The following is a 25,672-nucleotide window of genomic DNA, read 5'->3' on the forward strand; positions in this document are numbered from 1 at the left end:
ATATATATATATATATATATATATATATATATATATATATATATGACCAAGTAGAATATAGAAAGATGCTCAGTATCATTAATCATCAGAGAAATGCAAATTTAAAACTGTCATGATGCACCACTTCACACTCACTAAAATTGCTAAAACTAAAAAGACTGACAGTACCTACTTTTAGCCAGGTTGTGGAGCAAAATGTAATGCTCACACAGTTCTGGTGGTAGTGCTAAATTGTATGTATATATGTATGGGTGTATATATATGTGTGTGTGTATGTAATATATATATGAATATCTCATATATGATAAATAAGATATATAAATATGATATATTAGCATTCAATAGTGAAGGCAAAATAAAGACATTTTATTTTTTTTATTATGTTCTGTTAATCACCATACATTACATCATTAGTTTTTGATGTAGAGTTCCATGATTCATTGTTTGCGTATAACACCCAGTGCTCCATGCAGAACGTGCCCTCTTTAATACCCATCACCAGGCTAACCCATCCCCCCACTCCCCTCCCCTCTAGAACCCTCAGTTTGTTTCTCAGTGGACTTTGAGAAAATACAGACATTTTAAACGTCTATGGAAAAAGAGTTTCCCATCCATATATATACACTGAGAGAACTATTAAATGATAGATTATACCAAGAAGAAAAGGGCAGAAGAAAGGAATGGGATACACAAAGCACCAGAAAGCAAAGTAATTGGAAAAGCATATTGGTAAATCTAAGTAGTTACTAAAACAGATAACATCTTATGTGTTAAAAAACAACACTAATACTGAGGCGCTCAGTCGTTAAGCATCTGCCTTCAGCTCAGGTCATGATCCCAGTGCCCTGGGATCGAGTCCCACACTGAGCTCTTTGCTCAGCATGGAGCCTGCTTCTCCCTCTCCCACTCCCCCTGCTTGTGTTCCCTCTCTTGCTGTGTCTCTCTGTGTCAAATAAATAAAATCTTAAAAATATATATATATTTAATGAAGTTTTTTTTTTTTAAGATTTTATTTATTTATTTGACAGAAAGAGACACAGCGAGAGAGGGAACACAAGCAGGGGGAGTGGGAGAGGGAGAAGCAGACTTCCCGCAGAGCAGGGAGCCCGATGTGGGGCTTGATCCCAGGACCCTGGGATCATGACCTGAGCCGAAGGCAGATGCTTAACGACTGAGCCACCCAGGCACCCCAAACTCCATTAAATATTAAAAAAAAAAAAAAACAAAAAACTAATACTAAAATTCAAGGGGCGCCTGGGTGGCTCAGTCGTTGGGCGTCTGCCTTTGGCTCAAGTCATGATCCCAGGATCCTGGGATCGAGCCCAGCATCAGGCTCCCTGCTCAGCGGGAAGCCTGCTTCTCCCTCTCCCACTCCCCCTGTTTGTGTTCTCTCTCGCTGTGTCTCTCTCTGTCAAATAAATAAATAAAATCTTTTAAAAAAATAAAATAATAAAATAAAATTCGAAATAAAACATGAAAAATACTTAGAGGGAAGTTAATGCATATCAAAGTCCTTTTTTAAAAAATGTATTTTACATAATTGGATTGTCATTCATTGTCAAAGTGATGAAAGATGCCTCAAGCCCCTACAGCCCTTTTTGTTCCAGTCAATACTCTAATCCTGTAAACTGAAGTAGGGAGGGTTTCCACTAGAAAAATGGCTTCTTGGGCTGTGTCTAGATCGGTGGCATCAAACTTTTAAAACTGCAACTCATACTAAGACATATAGTTGACATGTAGTTGACATAGACATGTAGTTGACTCACTGTGTGTACATAAAACAGAAGACAAAGTTCCATAAAGTAATAACCTTTATGTGAGTAATACTATTATATTATACATTCTGTTCTACTTTATTCTATTTCACTTTTTGGGGGTATTATTTAATAATATTTTATATTGATTTCATGATCCACATGGTCCTAAAGCGTGAAAAAGGACTGGTAAGAGTGTTTCCTGAGAAGTCCCAAGTGTTCACCTCTCCTACTTTATTTTTTTAAAGATTTTATTTATTTATTTGACAGAGAGAGACACAGCGAGAGAGGGAACACAAGCAGGGGGAGTGGGAGAGGGAGAAGCAGGCTTCCCACGGAGCAGGGAGCCCGATGCGGGGCTCAATCCCAGGACCCTGGGATCATGATCTGAGCTGAAGGCAGACGCTTAACAACTGAGCCACCCAGGCACCCCTACCTCTCCTACTTTAAAGATACCTAATACTAAGTCTGAAATTAGGCCAAGATAAAAAGTTAAACACAAAAAGATATGGTACCGATATTTTACTTAGTATAAAGACCACTGAGATTCTCAGTTAAGGATATCTTATTTGATGAATGCTCACTATTATTACTAGCATCATCCTTTCTATCACCCAGCATAGAGGCTCAGATTCATCTTCATTAACCATCTCTTTCATCAAATCAGTCATCAAATTCTGTGGATTCTGTCCTCATACAACATGGCTCATATCTTTGTTCTCCTTTTTCCCCGTATTTTAAAAAATTGAGATCTGATTGACATAACTTTATATTAGTTTTAGACATACAATATAATGATTTGATATATGTACATATTGTGAAATGATCAAAGTTCTTGCTCTGTTTCCAGTGGAGGACAGAAATCCTAAAAAACATTAGACTTTGTTAGAAAAATAAAGAAGTATGGATGCTAAAATTTTAAGTATAACTACAAATAGAATATAAACATAATGAATAACTTCCAAATTAATAGGGAAAATAAGGAAAACAGTGTAACAGAAGGAAAAGAGAATAAAAAACACAAGAAAAAGAAGGATAAATACAAACACAAAATAAATGATAGAAATAAGTCCAAATATTGCACATTACAATAAGTAAAAGTGGATAAAATTTACCTATTAATAAAAGACAGAAACTCTGAAATTGGATTTTAAAGTTCCAGCTACATGCTATTTAAATAAACGTGTCAAAGACAGAATGACACCCAAATGTTGAAAATAAAGGAATGGGAAGAGTTATAACAGGCAAATACCAATAAGAAGAAGAACAGTATTTAAGTAGATAAATATTTAATAGAAAAAAAAAAACAAATTAGTGAAACAGGCTCTTAACTACTGAGAACAAAAATGGTTACCAAAGGGGAGGTGGCTGGGGGATGGGTGAAAGAGTAATGGAGATTAAGGACTGCACTTGTCATGATGAGCACAGGGTGATGCATGGAATTGTTGAATCACTGTATTGTATACCTGAAACTAATATAGCACTGTTGTTAACTATACTGGAGTTAAAAAAAAAAAAAAAAAAAAAAAAGATATCTTGCTAAGAAATTGTGCTTAGTCACTTCTTTCTCAACATTATCCCATTCTCATCGCTAATAACAAACTTTGACCCTCCGTGAAAAAAAAAATAACAAATTTCACTGAGACTAGTAAAATCCCATTATACCCCCCAGGAGCTTGAAAACAGTAAGAAATTTTTAGGAAGATTATTTGTGTTGAGTCTTGTGAAAATAAATAAATGCCATTAAACATGGAGTTGGGAAGCCCTAAAAGGAGATCTCTCACACACTACCTTCCTCCATAAGAAGCCGTAACTCACATTCCCCAACAGGAAGAAGCTTACTTTATATACCCTAACAGAAGGAAGGAAGAATTTCTTCCTACCCAGCAACAGCCCAGCCCATGAGAGAAACCACCACACTCAACCAATGAGAAGTCATAACAGCCCCTTCTAGCTTCCTCCTTTCACCTATAAAAGCAAGCCCCTTTCCTCTTTTCTGGACTTGCCTATGGTTCACCATAAGTTTGCTTGTCCCCAGTTCCACTTCTCTGCTATTCCCAAATAAGCTCATTTTGCTTGTAAAATAGCTGACTCTTGTTCTTTTTAAGGTCAACAGTCTTTAAAGTTAACCTTCATATCTGTTTAGCAAACCTTTTTTAATTGGGTAGAAGTTGATTTTCATTCTTGGAGTGAAAATACAGATTTCTTATACTTTTAAAAAAGATTTAACTTTTCGGGTTCCTGGGTGGCTCAGTTGGTTGGGCGACTGCCTTTGGCTCAGGTTGTGATCCCAGAGTCCTGGGATCAAGTCCCACATTGGGCTTCTGGCTCAGCGGGAAGTCTGCTTCTCCCTCTGACCCTCTCCCCTCTAATGCTGTTTCTCTCTCTCTCTCTCTCTCAAATAAATAAATAAATAATCTTAAAAAAAATTAAAAAATGAAAAAGATTTAACTTTTCTTCCACCATAATATAAAAGGGTGCATAAATACAGATGAAGTAGAGGGTAAGCAAAGAATCAGATAACATGATCAGATTTACATTTTATAGCCATCCCTATGGCTGCTGCTAAGAATTATAGAGGGCAGGGACATAACCTAAACTGTCAACTGAATACACTTGGCCCTTGAACAACACAGGTTTGAACTGTGAGGGTCCACTTTTATGTGGATTTTTTTCAATACAGTGCAGTACTATAAATGTATTTTCTTTTATGATTTTTTTTTTTAAAGATTTTATTTATTTATTTGAGAGAGAGAGAGCACAAGAGGGGGGAGCGGGAGAGGGAGAAGCAGACTCCTGCTGAGCAGGGAGCCCGATGCGGGACTCGATCCCGGGACTCCAGGATCATGACCTGAGCCGAAGGCAGTCGCTTAACCAACTGAGCCACCCAGGCGCCCTCTTTTATGATTTTCTTTCTTTTTTTTTTTTTTATTTGAGAGAGAGAATGAGAGAGAGAGCACATTAGAGGGGGGAGGGTCAGAGGGAGAAGCAGACTCCCCGCTGAGCAGGGAGCCCGATGTGGGACTCGATCCTGGGACTCCAGGATCATGACCTGAGCCGAAGGCAGTGGCTTAACCAACTGAGCCACCCAGGCGCCCTATGATTTTCTTTTTTTTTTTTTTTTTTTTTTAAAGATTTTATTTATTTATTTGACAGAGAGAGACATAGCGAGAGATAGAACACAAACGGGGGGAGCTGCAGAGGGAGAAGCAGGCTCCCCGCTGAGCAGGGAGCCCGATGCGGGGCTCGATCCCAGGACCCTGAGATCATGACCTGAGCTGAAGGCAGACGCTTAACGACTGAGCCACCCAGGTGCCCTGCGCCCTATGATTTTCTTAATAACCTTTTCTTTAGCTTACTTTATTATAAGAATACAGTAAAATATGGGATATTGGTAAAGCTTCCAATCACCAGTAGACTATTAGTAGTTAGGTTTTTGGAGACTCAAATGTTATATATGGATTTTTGACTGTGTGTGTGTGGGGAGATGGTGGTCAGCACCCCTAAGCCTCATGTTGTTCAAGAGTCAAATGTATAGGATTGACTGTCTATCTTCAGTTCTAAAAAAATACTGGAACCAAGCAACTATACTAAAATTAGCAATCATTATATTTGGTAGAATTATTGGTAATTTTAATTTTTTCTTCATACTTTACTGGATCTTTCAAAATGATTACAATGAACATAGTATTTTTATGATGAAGAAAATGTTACTTTAAAAAAGTAGGTATTTCTATAAATTTTTTTAAATAGGAATAGAAAGGAAATCTGAATAGTATAAGACACAAAAATTCACTAACTTTTCTTTCATGGAAATTCAGCAGTATTTCAAATGGATTAAATATTGAAAACAAAATTTGATTGCTTTCAACCTTTATGATTTTAAAAGGTCACCTAAATATTTTGGTGTGGTATTTTCTTCTAGGAACTTGATCAAAATGCCACTGAAAAAGTCCAGGCAATGTTCACAGCCATTGATGAGCTCTTGTATGAGCAGAAGTTGAGTGTGCATACTAAGAGTCTACAAGAAGAGTGCCAACAATGGACATGTAGCTTTCCTCACCTCAGGTACTGAAGCCCTGTGGTTGGCTTGTATTCATGGCTGACACTAAGACTTGAAAAGCAGATATCCAAAAAAGCTTCTATTCTGAAATCTTTATAGGCTTGGTTTTAATGAATGTAAATAAGGCCATATGGGGTACAGACTCAGTTGAGAGAAAATTCAAGTTGAGGGAAGTTTCTTGGAGTTTTCTTTCTTTTTTTTTTTTTTAAAGATTTTATTTATTTATTTGAGAGAGAGAGAATGAGAGAGAGAAAGCACATGAGAGGGGGGAGGGTCAGAGGGAGAAGCAGACTCCCCGCCGAGCAGGGAGCCCGATGTGGGACTCGATCCAGGGACTCCAGGATCATGACCTGAGCTGAAGGCAGTCGCTTAACCAACTAGGCCACCCAGGCGCCCATCTTGGGAGTTTTCATAACTACCACTATGTTGTCCTAATTGAGTAAAACAATTTCTATTCCAGTAGCTGAGATCTGTGTACTGTGGCTGTCCAAACAGCTCTTCTTTTGAGCAAGAGGGTCAGAAAATGTATTTGTTTACACTGTTTGTCTACAAGAAAATTCTTATGTATACTTGAAAGCAGACATAAGCTGTTAGGAAACTTTCCTCAGAAACCACATTACTGTACTTACGACTTAAAATTTATACTTAAAATTTATGAAGTATCATGTTCTTAAGAATATAATTCATACTTTTCACTAATTTGGCCTGGCTTTCATCCATTTTGGCAGATTTAATGAAGATTATTATAGAGGATGGAGGGAAAATTACAAATGTTTGCTCAGTTTCCTTGGATTTTTTTCAACAGTGGGAGGCTATAGTTTTATCTTTTCCATCTCCATTCTTTGGAAGAGAGCTATACCTCTAATAAGACTCTGGATTCACATTTTCTCTCAAGAATTATTCTTAATCAGTATCAGACTAAGTACATACTGGACTTTTATATAGAGCCAGCAAATTTGTTCTAAAATATCTACATTTTGTATGAATGACAGGTGAAGGTGCTTAATTGTCTCTTTATGTTGTTCATTTTGAAGGATTCTGGGTAGGCAGATAATCACTCCAAGTGAAAGTTATGGGCTGTATCCTAGATCCCCTTCTGTTGTTTCAGCTTCACATGAGGCAACACTTTCTCAAGAAAGAGATTCTACTATGTAAGTACTTCTAATATGTAAGTATTTATGTATCCAAATGTGCAAGTGTTATATTCTGCCAGTTATACTAGGGGATTAAAAAATTTTTTACTTGTTGGTATTTAATAAAGCACAGAAAATTCTGTTAAGATTGACTATAGTTTTTGTACATATAAGAATTTTGTTATATAATTTTTTGTTCGAAAAGTAGTAAGATATTCCCTAGGGTTTAAGGATATTTTTGTTATTTTGTTATTTGATATTTTGTTATTCAGATCCATCTCTATTATATATATAAAATATATATTTATATATTTACATAAAAATATATATTTTTATAAATATATATATATTTTATATATATATATAAATACAGGCACTTCCTTCTTGAAATAAAGTGTAGATAGACTGGGTTAAAAAAATTTAGGGGTCTGAGAAACACACTCTAATGATTTTTTTTTTTTAAAGATTTTATTTATTTATTTGCCAGAGAGAGACAGAGAGAGAAGGAACACAAGCAGCAAGGGTGGAAGAGAGAGAAGCAGGCTTCCCGCCAAGCAGGGAGCCCGATGCAGGGCTCGATCCCAGGACCCTGGGATCAAGTCCTGCACTGGGCTCCTTGCTCTGTGGGGAGCCTGCTTCTCAGTCTGCCTGCCACTCCCCCTCCTTATGCTAGTGCTCTCTCTCTCTCTGACAAATAAATAAATAAAATCTTAAAAAAATAAAGATTTTTTGAAAAAATTTTGAAAAAGTGATTTCTTAAACATAATATTAATTACAACTTAATTTCTTTACAGAAATTAAACTGCTATTAGTTTATTAGCCTAAATTGGGTAATTAGTATATTATTTAAAATAGCTAATTCTTTTGAATACCTCAAACTCTTTAAACAACAGCAAAATAAACCTAAATAGGATTATTCCACTTTCTTACATTATACACAAAAATAAATTCAAAATAGATTAAAGGGGGCACCTGGGTGGCTCATCGGTTGAGCCTTTGGCTGCGGTCAATATCCTGGAGTCCTGGGATTAAGCCCAGAGGGAGAGGGAGAAGCAGACTCCCCACTGAGCAGGGAGCCTGATGCGGGGCTCGATCCCAGGGCCCTGGGATCATAACCCGAGCCGAAGGCAGACGCTCAACTGACTGAGCCACCCAGGCGCCCAAAGGGGAACCCTCTTGCACTGTTGGTGGGAATGCAAACTGGAGCAGCCACCCTGGAAAACAGTATGCAGTTTCCTTAAAAAGTTAAAAATAGAACTATCCTATGATCTAGCAATCATACTACTAAGTATTTACCCAAAGAATACAAAACTACTAATTGAAAGGGATACATGCACCCTGATGCTTATAGCAACATTATCTACAATAGCCAACTTATGGAAACAGCCCAAGTGTCCATCAACTCATGAATGGCTAAGGAAGATGTGGTATACACACACACACACACACACACACACATACACACACATACACACACACTGGAATATTGCTCAACCATAAAAAGGAATGAAATCTTGCCATGGATGGATCTAGAGAGTATAATGTTGAGTGAACTAAGAGAAAGACAAATACCATATGATTTCACTCATATGTGGAATTTAAAAAACAAAACAAAACAAAGAGAAACAATCTCTTAACTATAAAGAACAAACTGATGGTTACCAAAGGGTAGTTGGCAGGGGATGGGTGAAATAGGTGATAGGGATTAAGGAGTGCTTTTGTGATGAGCACCAGGTGACGTATGGAAGTGTTGAATCACTATACTGTACACCTGAAACTAATATCACACTGTATGTTAACTAGCTGGAATTTAAATAAAAACATTTTTTAAAAACCTAAATAGGATTATTTCAAAACTTATGTTTACCCTTAAATCTATTGTAAAACATCATTGTTTTTTTTGTTGTTGTTATTCCTAATTTTTTCCCCAAGACTGTAGTTTTACTTATTTGAATCACCTTCTAAGAGTTTTAGTAGCAGTAGTTTTGATGCCTTTTTGGACTTGGAGTCATTTCAAAAGACCACAAAGTAAAACATTACTGCATTGGGCCAGTTATGATTACAGGACCTGGGTTATCAACTAAATAAGTCAGCGAATGGGATTTGTTTACTTTTCTCAAAGGATTTAAATTCAAGTTTCTTATCACTAGGCTGAGCTTTCTTTTTAAATTTAAACTTCATGTATTACATCAATAAGCCTTTTTAAGTTTACTCTTTTTATATAACTTCCAGATTTTTACAAACTAATGTCTTCCACGGAAATGACATATTCTTTAATTCTTACTGACCAAAATTACGTAACTCATGTCATGTCATTAATATATTTACCTGATGTAGGATAAAATTTATATATGCCTTATTATTTTATAAGTAGTAGTTCCACTTAGACACTCATCTCCAAGGAAATAAGTAATCAAGCCTGAGCAATTTAGCCCCTCTTTTTTTAGGATATCTGACTAAATCTTTCTGCAACATACTGTAAACTTCCTTTCTTTCCTTTCCACTTGCTACCCCACTCCTGATAAGCCCTTCTTATTTTTGGATTTGCTTTTCTGGACTATTTGCTTACAGTTTTCAATTATTACTTTCATTTACGATACAGATAAACATCTATCTATACATCATACACAGACATATCCCTAGATGAAACAAATTATCCAGCTTTATTAGCATACCACTGCTTATGGAAAGCAATAACAAATATAATCCATGATATTTACTTTCATGTAACCACTACTTTGTCCATATGTGTTATTTTCTTGAGTACCATTTGAACTCAGAGCATTTGGCTCAGTCGGTTAAGCATCTGCCTTCGGCTCAGGTCATGATCCCAGGGTCCTGGGATCGAGTCCCGCATCGGGCTCCCTGCTCCGTGGGGAGCCTGCTTCTCCCTCTGCCTCTGCCTCTCTCTCTCTCTCATGAATAAATAAATAAAATCTTTTAAAAAAAATAAAAATAATAAAAATATTTATATATTTTAATTAATCATAATTATTATTGTTGCTCAAATTGTTACAACTTGGCCATGTCAAGCTAGTTCCTTTGTTTTTGTTTTGACTGTATCCTTGCCTTGTGGTTACAGCAGGATGTTCCAGCCCCATCTTTAATTTTTTCTTCAAGACAAAGAATGAGCTGAAATTTAAGGAGAACTGCTTCTGTTGAGAGGCTAATCCTTGAAAATTTGGGTAGTGAAGGTCTATAACTTGGTGCTGCTGCTATTTTACCACTTTTTGCTGTAGGAGGTATGGAAAAATGTGATACGAATTAATTTTGATTTTTTTTTTCAGTTTAACAAATCAATTTACCATAAAATGAGGTTTATAAATGACTGAGACTTTCTACAAAAATAATATTTCAAATTATATCCATTCTTGCCACTCAACATTATATCAGATTTTCCTTTTAAGATTAAGGGTTGATCGGGGTGCCTGGGTGGCTCAGTCAGTTAAGCGTCTGCCTTTGGCTTAGGTCATGGTCCCAGGGTCCTGGGATCAAGCCCCGCTTCGGGCTCCCTGCTCAGTGGGGAGTCTGCTTCTCCCTCTCCCTCTGCCTCTCCTCTTTGCTCTCTCTCTCTCTCAAATAAATAAAATTTTTAAAAATCTTTAAAAAAAATAAGGGTTGATCCTTTCTGTCTCCCTCTTAAAAATTTTCGATAGCTTCCCACTGAATTTAGGATAAAAATGTAAAATTATATCATAAGCTGACTTAAGCCTATATCTCTATCATTGTCTTCTGTCATTCTCTCTCTTATTCATTAATCCTCCCAACTGGCTTTCTTTAAGTTGTCAAATGTACTAAAACAGGTATTTGGCCCAGTTTCTATTCTTGAGTTCTTGGGCCAGAGAAGAGTGGTACAATAAAAAAGACAAAAATACAGTATTTTCTTCTTTGTATTTCTTAACACCTAGCACAGTGATTACAACATGGTTAGCATTCAATGTTTTTTTTTTTTTTTTTTTTAAGATTTTATTTATTTGACAGAGAGATAGAGAGAGCACAAGTAGGCAGAGCGGCAGGCAGAGGCAGAAGGAGAAGCAGACTCCCCGCTGAGCAGGGACTCGATCCCAGGACCCTGGATCATGACCTGAGCCGAAGGCAGACGCTTAACCGACTGAGCCACCCAGGCGCCTGTATTCAATGTTTTTTTTACTAAATTAAAGCATAACATATTTATATGATACCAAATGATATGAAAATGAATTAATGTATACATTGATATTATGGTTGCAAAACAATGTTATCAATCAAAACAAATATTGGTGTCTAGGTCAAAATGGAATTCCAGGAGCATAAAATAATAGAAGATGGTGGCAGCATAAGGAGAAAACACAGGCAAAAAAGGACCATGAGAATATGACTTTAAGGACATTTCCACTTGAAAAAAATTATGCACTTTACTGTTTCAAGTTAGCATAAAGAGCTGTCTACCTTTAGTTTAAATACATATCTCAGCAAAAATTAGCTAACTATAATACCTACTAAGATGTTAAAGTGTATGACTATATGCAGAATTATAATCCTTGAACACCACTAAAGGAGTAGAGAGCACAGAATAGAGAAACCTTTGTGTAAATGGCTAAATGACTTTCAACAAGTGTGCCAAGACTACACAATGGGGAAAGGACACTCTTCAACAAATGGTGCTGGGGGGGCGCCTGGGTGGCTCAGTCATTAAGCGTCAGCCTTCGGCTCAGGTCATGATCCCAGGGTCCTGGGATCGAGCCCCGCATCGGGCTCCCTGCTCAGCAGGAAGCCTGCTTCTCCCTCTCCCACTGCCCTTGCTTGTGTTCCCTCTCTCACTGTGTCTCTCTCTGTCAAATAAATAAATAAAATCTTAAAAAAAAAAATGTGAATTGTGTAAGACTGTTGAATCACAGACCTGTACCTCTGAAACAAATAATACATTATATGTTAAGAAAAAAGAAGATAGTAGGAAGGGAAAAATAAAGGGGGGAATCAGAGGGGGAGACAAACCATGAGAGACTATGGACTCTGAGAAACAAACTGAGGGTTCTAGAGGGGAGGAGGGTAGGGGGATGGGTTAGCCTGGTGATGGGTATTAAAGAGGGCACGTTCTGCATGGAGCACTGGGTGTTATACGCAAACAATGAATCATGGAACACTACATCAAAAACTAATGATGTAATGTATGGTGATTAACATAATAATAAAAAAAATTAAATTAAAAAAAATGGTGCTGGGAAAACTAGGTACCCAGATGCAAAAGAATGAATTTGGAACCTTACCTTGCACCATATATAGAAATTAACTCAAAGCAGATTAAAGACCTAAATGTAAGACCTAAGACTATACAACCCCTAGAATAAAACAGGGGAAAAGCTTCAGGACATTGGATTTGGCAATGATTTATTGGATATGACACTAAAAGCATAGGCAACAAGGGCAAAAATAAACAAATGGGACTATATCAAACTTAAAAATTTTTGAGCATCAAAAGAAACAGTCAATGCACTGAAAAGACAACCTGTGGAATGGAGGAGAATATCTGCAAATCTAAGGGGTTAATATCCAGGATATAAAGGGAACTTCTGCAACTCAACAACAACAAAATAACCCAATTAAAAAATGAACAAAGGACTAGAATACACAATTCTCCAAAGATACATATATGGTCAACAAGCATATTATGAAAAGATGCTCAACATCACTAATCATAAGAAAAATGCAAATCAAAACCACAATGAGGTATCACCTCACATCCATCAGGATGGCCACTATCAACAGAGCAGAAAATAGTAAGTATTGGCAAAGATGCAGAGAAATTGGAACCTTTGTGCACTTTTAGTGGAAATGTAATATGGTGTGGCCACTGTGAAAAACAGTATGGGAGTTGCTTAAAAGATTAAAAATAGAATTATCATGTGATCCAGCAATCCCACTCCCAGCTATATATATCCAAAAAAAAAAAAAAAAAAAAAAGGCAGGATCTGAAAGAGATATTTGCATATCCATGTTCACTGCACCATTATTCACAATAGACAGGATATCTGGAAACAACCAGGGGCTTAGTCTCACTACCCAGGAGACCATGACTTGAGCCGAAACCAAGAGTCAGATGTACATTATCTTTTTCATCACCACCACAGCAATCTTCTTCTTTTTCTTTTTTAGAGAGAGAGAGAGCAAGCGAGGGAGCAGGGGTTGGGGGTGAGGGGAGGGGCAGAGAGAGAGGGAGAGAAAAAGTTCTGAGCAGGCTCCTCACCGAGCATGGAGCCCAATGCAGGAGATCTCGTGACCCTGAGATCATGATCTGAGCCAAAATCAAGAGTCAGACACTTAACCAACTAAGCCACCCAGGGACCCCACTACAGCGATCTTCTAAAGCAAGGATAATGTCATTCCCCTTCTTAAAAACTTTACTTTTGGGTGCCTGGGTGGCTCAGTCATTAGGCGTCTGCCTTCAGCTCAGGTCATGGTCCCAGGGTCCTGGGATCGAGCCCCACATCGGGCTCCCCGCTCGGTGGGAAGCCTGCTTCTCCCTCTCCCACACCCCCGCTTGTGTTCCTGCTCTCACTAACTCTCTCTGTCAAATAAATAAATAAAATCTTTAAAAAAAAAAAACTTTACTTTCTATTGCTAACAATTAGCCCAAGTTAATACACAAATTTCTGCAGTCTAGCCACATACCTTTCCAACCACTTCCTATGAACTGTACACTTTATTTAATGGCTTACATAAGTTTATTGGTTTTATTTTTATTTTTTTAAAAAGGTTTTATTTATTTATTTGAGAGAGAGTGAGATGGAGAGAGCAAGCAGGAGCAGGGGGAAAGGCAGAGGGAGAGGGAAAAGCAGACTCCATGCTGAGCAGGGAGCCTGATGTGGGACTCAATCCCAGGACCCGAGGATCACAACATGAGCTGAAGGAAGACACTTAACTGATTGAGCCACCCAGGCACCCCTAGTCTATTTCTGTTTTAAAAGAAGTCTGGAGGAATAGTATCTAAAGGTAGCATGGTGGTGGCATGGTGTTTTCAGGGTCTTAGACTCTTTTCATCTTTTTGCTACACCATGCTAAATCAGGATATTTTTCTGTAGTCTTCTTCATGGTCCAAGATGGCTGGTAAGAGTTCCAAACACTTCTCAGGTAGCAGAAAGGAAAGGCAGAAGGGCAAAAGGGCACTCCTTACAGCCAAGCCACTTCTCTTTAAACAACCTTCCTAGCATCCCACAAAACAAGTCTGCTCATATCTCATTAATTACATTTGACTATAAGGTAATGGAAAATGCAGTCTTTGAGATGAATGTATTGCTCGCTCTCCTGAATTAAGTTGGTATGATTTACTAGGAAAGAAGGGGAGAATGGATACTGGGGGGCATCTAGCTTTCTCTGCCACATATGTATATAGTTTTATAAAACTACATATTTGTAATCTTTTTATACTTACCATTTTATTGTGGGCATCTTCCATTTTCTCCCACATTAATTTAATGATCTCATAATGTTCCATTGCATGAATATACCATTATTTAAACAACCAATCCCCAACTGTGTATTTTGGAACAGTTGGGCTAGTTTTCATATTTGGCAATTGTAAACAATTCTATAATATAATTTTTATAGCTAAATCTTGTAGGTCATATACTTGAAGGAAATCCCTACAAAGAAAATCACTGAATGAATGAATCAACAGGTATATTTATTTTAAAGCTTCTAATTCATATTTCTAAAATGTCTTCTAATAAGATTTTCCCACTAGCCTTGCTGAAAAGTGCCACAAATTTATTCTTTTTTTTTCCATTAAAAAATACCTAAGGTACAAAAAAGTGTGAAGAATAACACAAAATATACATTGGTTAAATCTAATATTTGGTTAAACAGAGCCATTTTAAAAAATTATTGCTCAGATTTGACTGGCTTTCTCCAAAGTAAATCCTGCCCTTAAGGAATATGCATTTGACAATGATGGAGTTACTGGAAATAAGCATATAACCTCCTGAGGTACCTGAAAGTTGTAATTCTTAATAAATATTCTTAATTTTTTCATTAACTTTTAATTGAGGGAGAGTTGAATATAAAATATTAGTTTCAGGTGTACAACATAGTGATTTGACAATTACATACATTACAAAAGGCTCACCATGGTAAGTGTAGTTACTATCTGCCACCAAAGTTATTACAGTATTATTGACTACATTCCCTATGCCATACTTCTCAACTTCATGACTAACTTATTCCATAATTGGCAGTCTGTACCTCTTAATACCTTTTACCTTTTTGGCCAATCCCATTCTCTTGAGCAACCACCAGTTTGTCCTCTGTATTTATGTCTGTTTCTGTTTTGTTTGTTCATTTGTCTTGGTTTTTAGATTCCAAATTTAAGTGAAATCGTATGGTATTTGTCTTTTCCTGTCTGGCTTATTTCACTTAGCATTATACCCTCTAGATCCATCCATGTTGTAGCAAATGGCAAGTTTCAGTCTTTTTATGGCTGAGTAATATTCCATTGCGTATATATACTACATCTTCTTTATCCATTCATCTATCTGTGGATACTTAGGTTGCTTCCATATCTTGGCTATTGTAAATAATGCTGTAGTAAACATAGGAGTGCATATATCTTTTCAAATTAATGTTTTCATTTTCTTCAGGTAAATAATGGTGGAATTACTGGGTCATGTAGTATTTCGATTTTTTGAGGAACCTCTGTACTGTTTTCCATAGTGGCTGCACCAATTTACATTCCCACCAACAGTGCACAAGGGTTCCCTTTTCTCCACCTCCTTGCCAACACTATTTTTTTTTTTTTAAGATTTTATTTATTTGTCAGAGAGAGAGAGAGAGAGAGCACAAGCAGGGGGAGTGGCAGGCAAAGGGAGAGGGAGAAGCAGGCTCCCCGCCGAGCAGAGAGCCAGCTGCAGGACTCGATCTCAGGACCCCGGGATCATGACCTAAGCCGAAGGCAGACGCTTAACCGACTGAGCCACCCAGGCGTCCCAACACTAATTATTTCTTGTCTTTTTGATACTAGCTATTCTGACTGGTTATTAGATTTTTTAAAACTTTTCTTATAGCTCTAGCTGTTGCATCTGAAAAGATAGCAAGCAGTATTTAATACTGCATAATACACGTAGGGAGAGTAGGTTTATGATTAGTGTTTATTCTTCCTGTTGTGAGAAATACTAGATATTAAGGCTTAGAGTAGTTCAGAAAGGTGTCAGCAAGACAATGGATTTTGAGCTGAAACTTGTATGACTGAGTTGCTCTAAGAACTGTTGATGTTGTACATAATCAATATTTGCTTTTTCCCCTCCCAGATTTGGCATTAGGGGAAAGAAGTTACATTTTTCATCTTCTTATGCTCATAAAGCATCTTCCATTGCCAAATCCCCTAGCTTGTATTCTATGGAAAGAGAAGAGGAAGACTGTGTAATCTTCTCTGAAGGAATAATAGAGGAATACCTAGCATTCGACCACACTGATATGTGAGTATTATGTCTTTCAAGCTTTTTACTCCCCTCCTATTTTGTTTATTAATATCAATATATTTTAGAACTATACTTTAGAAAAAATAAAAGTATACTGCCAATATTACCTTATAATTAGATTTATGTCACTTGGTTATTTATTTCCTATTACTTCTCAGGTATCCAGAGTTCATATGCTTAGTTGATACAAATTCCTATTGCTTCCACGTACCAGACTTCCTTCTGCACTGAGTGTGGAGCCCTACATGGGTCTTAGTCCCACAACCCTGAGATCATGACCTCATCTGAAACTGAGTTGGATGCTGAACGGACTGAGCCACCCAGGCGCCCCAAGAAAATGGATTTTATTATTATTTTTTTAAAGATTTTATTTATTTATTTATTTGAGAGAATGAGATAGAGAGCATGCACAAGAGAGCACGAGCGGGGAGGAGGGGCAGAGGGAGAGGCAAGAGGCAGGCTCCTCACTGAGCAGAGAGCCTGATGAGGGGCTCGATCCCAGGACCCTGGGATCATGACCTGAGCCAAAGGCAGACGCTTAACTGACTGAGCCACCCAGGTGCCCCAAGAAAATGGATTTTAAATAAAGGAAATAAAATTCAATCTCATTCACAATTAGCAATGCAAATTAAAATTATAATGAGATACTATTTTATCTGTCAGACTGGCAGAGAAAAAAAAAAAGAAGTTTGATAATTCCTTGAATGGGACAAAAGGCATATATTTTCCAACACTGGAGATTTTTCCTCTTTAGAGGAAAGTGGGCAGTATCTTTCCAGTTGGAAGCATATACCCTTTTACTCAATAATTCTGTTTATAGGAATTTATCCTACAGATATAATAGCCATGTAGCCAAAGAACTACGTACAAGGATATTAAAGCAGTACTGACTATAAAAACAAAAGGTTGGTTGGTCAGTAACTGGCCAGTTAGATATGCTATGGTATATCCAATGGAATACTTTGCAGCTATTTTTTAAGAGGCATATTGATCTGTATTAATATGGATCAAGGGCCAGTTACATTGTTAAGTAAAAGACCAAGGTGTAGCACAGTGTATAATGTAACTATTTCTCTGGACCAAAGTATAATGTTGGCTTCTGGGAATGGTAACTGCGGGACAGAGATATATAAACTTATTTTTCACTACATACATACATTTCCTTCTGTATAATTTGAATTTTTTTCATCATATGAAAGTGTTATCTCCTATAAAAAGAAACATAAATTTAAATACAATTAATACTAATCAGCCTTCTCCCCCACTTAATGCCAGGCCAGCTCTTCCTGGGGAAAGGAGAAGAGGAGAAAGACTTTAGTTGCCCTGTATAAACATCTGAGCATCCTTCTTTCCTGCTTATAGCTTCCCATTTAATTCTTGAGACCTCTGCTACCCTAGGGATAATTTTCAGTGTAGAGGCCTTAAAATATTTCTTCATACCTCAGGTGTTCCAGAATTTGCTTTGTCTTACTTTATAATACATTCATCATAGTAAGTACATCTGTCAGTTAGAGTTTTGCCCACCAAATACTGGGGCTATTGGTACTCCCTGACAGAGAAGAGAAGACTTGGCTAGCTGAGAGTTTCTGGCCTACAGACAAGATACATGGTCTCCAGAAGAGCCTTAGAGTAGCTTCTTATGCTGTTGGGCTCCCCTCCTTTCCCTTTCCAGCCAATTACCAAACGTTTATTTGGATTAGTAAAAGTATACTATTTTCCTAATGATTCATTGCCTCAGGTATTTATGCGGCACAGTTATATGCCCATTATTAGATGTTATGTTAATATTAACCTAAATGGTATCCAATTACAACAAAAAGATTATTTCTGTATGCTTGTCATAGCTTATTGCACAATTGACAATGTTTATCTGTTTAAAGCTAAAAAATATACAGTGAGTCTCAGTCTTCTTTTCTTGTTCTATTTTTTTTTTTTTTTTGGCAGAGTAGTGGGGTGAGGTGGCAGTAAAAAGGGAAATTCAGTCTCCTCTGTTGAGAACTCCCTTAGGTCACAAGGCAGCTTAGCACATCTGCTAACATACATATGTTGAGCCAGTGGTGGGAAAGGGCACACAACTCACACTCCTTAAGAAGCACAAAGGACAGTGGTGAACACTCAGTAAAGAATAATCATGAAGTCTTATTTGCTTCTGTTACAGGGAAGAGGGGTTTCAAGGAAAGAAATTACAAGCAGCTCCAGAGAAACAGAAATTAGGGTACCCTCCCATTGCTCCATTTTACTGCATGAAAGAGGATGTCCTTGCTCATGTGTTTGACGACGTGTGGAGCAAGGTTCTGAGCTGTATGGAGCAGCTGACACGTAGTCACTGGGAGGGATTGGCTTCTGGTAAGGATCTTTGTGAAAACAATATAAAAAAATAATTGTTTATGATTTCCAAAGCCTGCCTAACTAGTTTATCAGATTATATGCTTCATTAGTATAAAAGATTCATATTTGTATTTCCCACAGACACTAACAGATATTGAGAAAGTTTTGAGAATGAGTGGATGAGTAACAAGGCCCATTCTATGATGACTAGACTGTGTTTTCTTTGAGTATAATTATTTGTGAGAAAAAACATGTGCAAGTGGCAAATACATTTTAAAAACTGCTTTACTTAAGAATAATTGATATACAATAAACCATTCATATTTAAAGTGTATAATTTGGTAAATTCACCTATGTATACAAACATGAAACCACAGATCAGTCAATATAATGAACATATCCATCACCCCCAAAAGTTCATGACCTTTGTAATCCTTCCCTTCTGCCCGTGCCTGATCCACCATCTCCAAGTGACAACAAATGTGCTTTCTGTCACTATAGTTTAGTTTTTGTTTTGTAGAGTTTCATATAAATGGAATCATGGTATTTAGTCAGCTTCCTCATTCAGCATGATCATTTTGAGATTCATCCACGTAATTGTGTGTCAGCAATTTATTCCTAGCAAGTATTCCATTGTTTCATAATTTGTTTATCCATTTACCTTTTCATGGACATTTGGATTGTTTTCAGTTTGGCAGATGTAAAGCTGGTCTGCACGTTACTGTATTAAAAGGTTTTTGGGGCACCTGGGTAGCTCAGTCGGTTAAGCGTCTGCCTCCGGCTCAGGTCATGATCCCAGGGTCCTGGGATCGAGCCCCACATCGGGCTCCCTGCTCAGCGGGAAAGCCTGCTTCTCCCTCTCCCACTCCCCCTGCTTGTGTTCCCTCTCTCGCTGTGTCTCTCTCTGTCAAATAAATAAATAAAATCTAAAAAAAATTTTTTTAAAGAGTTTTTTGAACATACATTTCCTTTTCTAGGAGTGGATTGTCTGATTATATGGTTAAATGTATTCTTAGCTTTTTAAGAATTGTTTTGGTTTTCTGTGTTACACAAAAAAATGTATCACAAACTTAGCAGTTTCAAACAACACACATTTATTATCTTACAGATTTTGGGTCAGAAGTCCCAAGAATGGCTTAGCTAGTCCTCTACTTCGGATCTCACAAAGTTGCAATCAAGGTGTTGGCCACAGCTAGGTTCTCATGTAGAGGTTCAACTAGGAAAGGATCTACTTCCCCTTTTGTGTGTTCTTAGAAGCATCTAGTTTCTTGTAGCTGTAGGAGTCACAGCAGCTTTCCTCTTCAAAGCCAGCAAGAAAGACTGAGAGCTAGTCAGCTAGCAAAACAGAAGCTTATATAACATAACACATTCATGGGAGTGACATCTCATCATTTTTACCATCATCTGTTGGTCTGAAGCAAGTCACACTCAAAGGCAGCAGATTCCACAAAGGTGTGAACACTAAGAGGTAAGAATCACAGAGGGGCCACCTTAGAGTTTGTCCATTACAATCCTCCCACTGGCCCTCAATGACTCATGTGCTCCCGCATGCAAAATATATTCAATTCCCAAGGCTTCCAAGAAACTCATTATAGCATTGGCTCTGAAGTCCAAAATATTATCATCTAAATCAGGCCCTGGATGTAATACATTAAGTTACTGGGGCACAATTCCTTTCCATCTATAGACCTGTGAAACTAAAGGCTATATACACAGGTATATAAACATCTAACTATATAATCCAGCAATTCCACTCCTAGAGAAAAGTTACCTTACCCCAACACACCCAATATACAATAGTGGGCCAGGGAAAGGATCACAGACATTCCAGATAAGGGGTGTATGTGCAGAAAAGGAAGGTAGAAAAAGGTTCACAGCAATTCTGAAGTCCAGTTGGGAAAATACTGGGAGTTCCAATCCTAGAAATAATCCTCTCAGCTCTCTGGTCCAACCTCTGGGCTCTTGGTTTTTGTTGTTGTTGTTTGTTTTAAGATTTTACCTATTTATTTGAGAGAGAGAGCGTGCACGTGAGAGAGCATGAGAGTGGGGTGAGGGCAGAGGGAGAAGCAGACTCCCCACCAAGCAGGGAGCCTGACGTGTGACTCCATCCCAGGACTCCGGGATCATGACCCAAGCCGAAGGCAGATGTTTAACTGACTGAGCCACTCAGGCGCCCTGGGCTCTTGGTTTTACCCTCTAAGTCATCCTTCCTTTTTCATAAAATGTAGCACATGTGGGCAGCTAAGTAGTTTTATCACAATGCCTCTTGCCAGTAGAATTTTGAGGGTCCGAGAGCCCTCTTTCATTAAACTCTTTTGTCATCTAGAGATACAGAATTTTCAAAATCATCAAGTATTGATTTCTTTATATTTAATAATTTTTTCTTCACTTTCTCTTCCTTGTCTCGTGTTTTATTATAAGTAGCAAGAAAAAAAATCAGGCCTCACCTTCAACACTTTGGAAATCTCCTTAGCTACATAACCAGAATCATCACTTAAAAGTCCTGCTTTCCACTTGACCACAGAAGACCCTTTCACTAAGCTTTCTTCCAGTAGATAACAAGCACCTCCTTTCTTCCAGTTTCTAATAACATGCTCCTTATTTCCTTCTAAACCCTCCCCTACAGCATCCTCCAAATCCAGATTTCTACAAAGTCTGTTCAAGATAATTTTTGCTTTCTGTATCATACTTCTCAAAATTCTTCTAGCCTCTATCAATGAATCATCGAAAATGAAATTAAGGGAACAATTCATTTATAATAGCATCAAAAAGAATAAAATACTTAGGATTAAACTTAACCAAGAAACTGTAAGACTTTTACACTGAAAACTACAAAACATTATTGTAAGAAAATAGAGAAGACCTAAAGAATTGAAAGTCATCCTGTGTTTATGGTTTGGAAGACTTAATATTGTTAAGATGGCAATACTCCCCAAATAGATTTACAGGTTGAATGAATTCCAAAATAATACTAAAAAAGAACAAAATATGAGACTTCACACTTCCTGATTTTAAAACTTGATACAAAGCTACATTAACTAAAACAGTGTGGTACCAGCATAAGAAGTGATATATAGATCAACAGAATAGGATCAAGAGTCCAGAAATAAACCCACACATCTATGGCCAATTGATTTTCAACAAGGGTGCCAAGACCACCGAATGGGAGAAGAACAGTCTCTTCAACAAATGGTGCTTAAACAACTGGATAGCCACATGGAAAAGACTGAATTTGGAATCTTATTTCACAACACATATAAAATATCAACTCAAAATGGATCACAAACATACATTTAAGAACTAAAACTATAAAACTCCTAGAGGAAAGCATAGGAGTAAATCTTAATGAGCTTGGATTTGGCAGTGGATTCTTAGATATGACACCAAGACCATAAACAACAACAGAAAAATCAGTAAACTGGATTTTATCCAAATTAAAAAAAACTTTTTGTATCAAAGGATATTATAAAAAAAGTGAAAAGACAACCTACAGAATTAGAGAATATAAGTGCAAATCATACACCTGATAAGAATCTAGCATCCACAATATATAAAGTACAATTAAACAACAAAGGGACAAACAACCCAATTTAAAAATGGGCAAACAACTTGAATAGATATTTCTCCAAAGATTACACATGGCCAATAAGCATATGAAAAGATGTTCAACATCATATTCTTTTGGGAAATATAAACCAAAACCAAAATCACAATGAAATACCACTTCATACCCACTAGAATGGCTATGTTAAAAAAAAAAAAAAAAAAAGACAATAACAAGTATTGGTAAGGGTGTGGAGAAATTGGAAACGTCATACATTGCTGGTGGGAAGGCAAAGTGGTGCAGCCATTGTGTAAAGTTTGGTAGTTCCTCAAAAAGTTAAACATAAAATTACCCTATGACCCAGCAATTCCATTCAAAGGTATATAACCAAGAGAACTGAAACCATATCCACACAAAAGCCTGTGCATGAATGTTCACAAAAGCATTATTTGTAATGGTCAAAAAGTAGAATCAGGGGCGCCTGGCTGGCTCTGTTGGTGGAGCATGTGACCCTTGATCTCAATGTTGTGAGTTCAAGCCCCACACTGGGTATAGAGATTACTTAAAAATAAAATATTAAAAAAAAGTAGAAACCAAAATGTCCATCAACTCTGAATGGAGAAACATGATTTGGTATACCCAACTGTTATGGACTGAATAGTGTCCTCCTCAGAATTTATATGTTGAACCCTTAATCTCCAAAGTGACTGTTTGGAAATGGGACCTTTAGGGAGGTTAAATGAAGTCCTAAGGGTGGGGCCCTAATCCTATAGAGTTGGTATCCTTATAAAAAGAGGAAGAGACATCAGAGCTCCCTTTCTGTGTATGCACAGAAAAGAGGTCACGCAAGGACACAGCTGCCTACAAGCCATATAGCACCTTGATCTTGGACTTCTAGCCTCCAGGACTGTAAGAAAATAAATTTCTGTTATTTAAGCCATCCAGTCTGTGGTATTTTGTTATAGCAGGTTAAGTAACTAATATACCATGCAATGTAATATTATTCGTTCATAAAATAAAGTAATCCTGCATGTTTCAGCATGGATGAACCTTGAAAATATTATGCTAAGTGAAAGAAGCCAGACACAAAGAGCCATATATTGTATGATTTCATTCGGATGAAATGTCCAGAACAGTCACATCCATAGAGAAAGAAGGTAGTTTAGTGGTTGCCAAGGGATAGAGGAAGAAGGGAATTGAGAGGTATGTGGTATCTCTTTGGAGTGATAGGTATTTTCTGAAATTAGATAGTGGTGCTTGTTGCACAACATTGTGAATATACTAAAAACCAATTAATTGTATACTGGAAAATGGTTAAAAATGGTGAATTTTATGTTATATGAATTTTCTCTCATTAAAAACATTTTTTAAAACTTTCATCCTTATGTAAATGTGAGTCTGTTGATGGTTAATTCTTTTTTTTATAGATATGAAAAAAATTTTATTTCAATTTATTTATTCTGAAAACAAAAGCAAAAAAACCAAAAAAGGTTCACCCATTTCTACAATTCCCCACCCCCTGCCTCTAGCAACCACCTATCTTTTATCTATGAGCTTTGTTTTATTTGTTTTTAGATTTCACCTACAAGAAAGATCATACAGTAATTTTCTCTGATTTACTTCACTTAGCATAATGCCCTCAAGGTCACAAATGGAACGATTTCATTCTTTTTTATGACTGAAGAATATTCCACTGTATATATACACCATGATTTTTTTTAACCATTCATCTACTGATGGACCTAAGGTTGTTTCCATATCTTGGCAGTTGTAAATAAATGCTGCAGTGAACATGGAGGTACATATGTCTTTTCAAGTTAGTTTTCATTTTCTTCAGATAAATACTGAGAGGTAGAATTGCTGGATCATGTGGTAGCTCTATTTTTAATTTTTTAAAAACACTTTATTTTTTTTAAGATTTTATTTATTTATTTGAGAGAGAGAGAGAGAGAAAGCACAAGCAGAGGGAGGGGGAGGGGCAGAGGGAGAAGCAGGCTCCCCACTGAGCAGGGAGCCCAATGCAGGGCTTGATCCCAGGACCCTGGCATCATAACCTGAGCTGAAGGCAGACGCTTAACTGACTGAGCCACCCAGGTGCCCCTATTTTTAATTTTTTTTTAAGATTTTATTTATTTATTAGAAAGAGAGAGCGAGCATTAAGCTGGGAGGAGAGGGAGAAGCAGGTTCCCCTTGAGCAAGGAGCCCGATGCCGAACTCGATCCCAGCACCCTGGGATCGTGACCTGAGCTGAAGACGGACGCTTTACCTACTAAGCCACCCAGGCACCCCTATATTTTTAATTTTTGAGGAACATCCATACTTTTTCCCATAGTGGCTACAGCAATTTACATTTCCATGAACAGTGCACAAGGGTTCCCTTTCTCCACCTCCTTGCCAACCCTTGTTATTTCTAGACTTTTTTTTTTTTTAGACTTTTTGATAATAGTCATTCTGACTGGTATGAGGTGATACTTCATTGTGATTTTGATTTGCATTTCCCTGATGATTAATGATGTAGAGCATCTTTTTGTGTACTTGTTGGTTATTTGTATTTCCTCTTTGGGAAAATGTCTATTCAGATCTTCTGCTCATTTTTAAATTGGATTTTTTTGGCTATGTATCTATTTTCATATATTTTGGACATTAGCCCCTTATCAGACAGATGATTTGCAAATATTTTCTCCCATTCAATAGGTTTTCATTTTGTTGATTTTTCCTTTTACTATGCAGAAGCTTTTTAGTTTGACGTTTTATTTTGCTTTCCTTTGTTTTGCTTTTGGCATCAGATTCAAAAAATTATGGCCAAGACCTATGTCAAGAAGCTTACCTCATATTTTTTTTGTAGTTTTGTGGTTTCAGGTCTTATGTTCAAGTGTTTAACCTATTTTAAATTGGCTTTTGTGTATGGTCTAAGATACTGGTCCAATTTATTGAAGAGACTGTCCTCTCCCCCTTGTATGTATGTTGTAAATTAACTGAACATACATGCATGGATTTATTTCTAAGTTCTCTATTCTGTTCTGTTGGTCCATGTGTCTATTTCCATGCCAATACCATACTGTTCTAATTGTTATAGCTATGTATATGCTATATGCTGTAGCTATGTTTGAAATATGGGAGCAAGATGCCTCTAGCTTTGTCCTTTCTCAAGATTGCTTTGGCTATTTGGGGTCTTTATGGTTTCATGCAAATTTTAGGACTGTTTGTCCTATTTCTGTGAAAAAATACATTAGAAATTTGATAGGGATCACACTGAATCTATTTTGGGGGGGGTAGGATGGACTTTTTTTTTTAAGATTTTTTTATTTATTCATTCGAGACACAGAGATAGAGAGAGAGAATATGAGCAGGGGGAGAAACGGGGGGGGGGAGAAGCAGGCCCCCCACTAAGCAGGGAGCCC

The 25,672-nt window shown here is 37.2% G+C and overlaps 1 protein-coding gene across 7 annotated transcripts in view; it reads left to right on the top strand.

Annotated features, from left to right (window-relative positions):
- FAM149B1 (family with sequence similarity 149 member B1) overlaps positions 1-25,672 on the top strand; it is a 77,480-nt gene that overhangs the window by 22,699 nt on the left and 29,109 nt on the right. For all 7 annotated transcript variants that reach the window (XM_032423741.1, XM_032423740.1, XM_032423738.1 and 4 more), the window contains 4 exons: positions 5,680-5,822; positions 6,852-6,968; positions 16,229-16,396; positions 18,558-18,745. In XM_032423741.1, coding sequence (XP_032279632.1) covers positions 5,716-5,822; positions 6,852-6,968; positions 16,229-16,396; positions 18,558-18,745 — 580 coding nt within the window. In that variant the 5' untranslated portion in view covers positions 5,680-5,715. The remainder of the gene's footprint in view (positions 1-5,679; positions 5,823-6,851; positions 6,969-16,228; positions 16,397-18,557; positions 18,746-25,672) is intronic.

Source organism: Phoca vitulina, unplaced genomic scaffold (assembly GCF_004348235.1).
Source record: "Phoca vitulina isolate PV1807 unplaced genomic scaffold, GSC_HSeal_1.0 scaffold29, whole genome shotgun sequence".
Taxonomy (NCBI): Eukaryota; Metazoa; Chordata; class Mammalia; order Carnivora; family Phocidae; genus Phoca; species Phoca vitulina.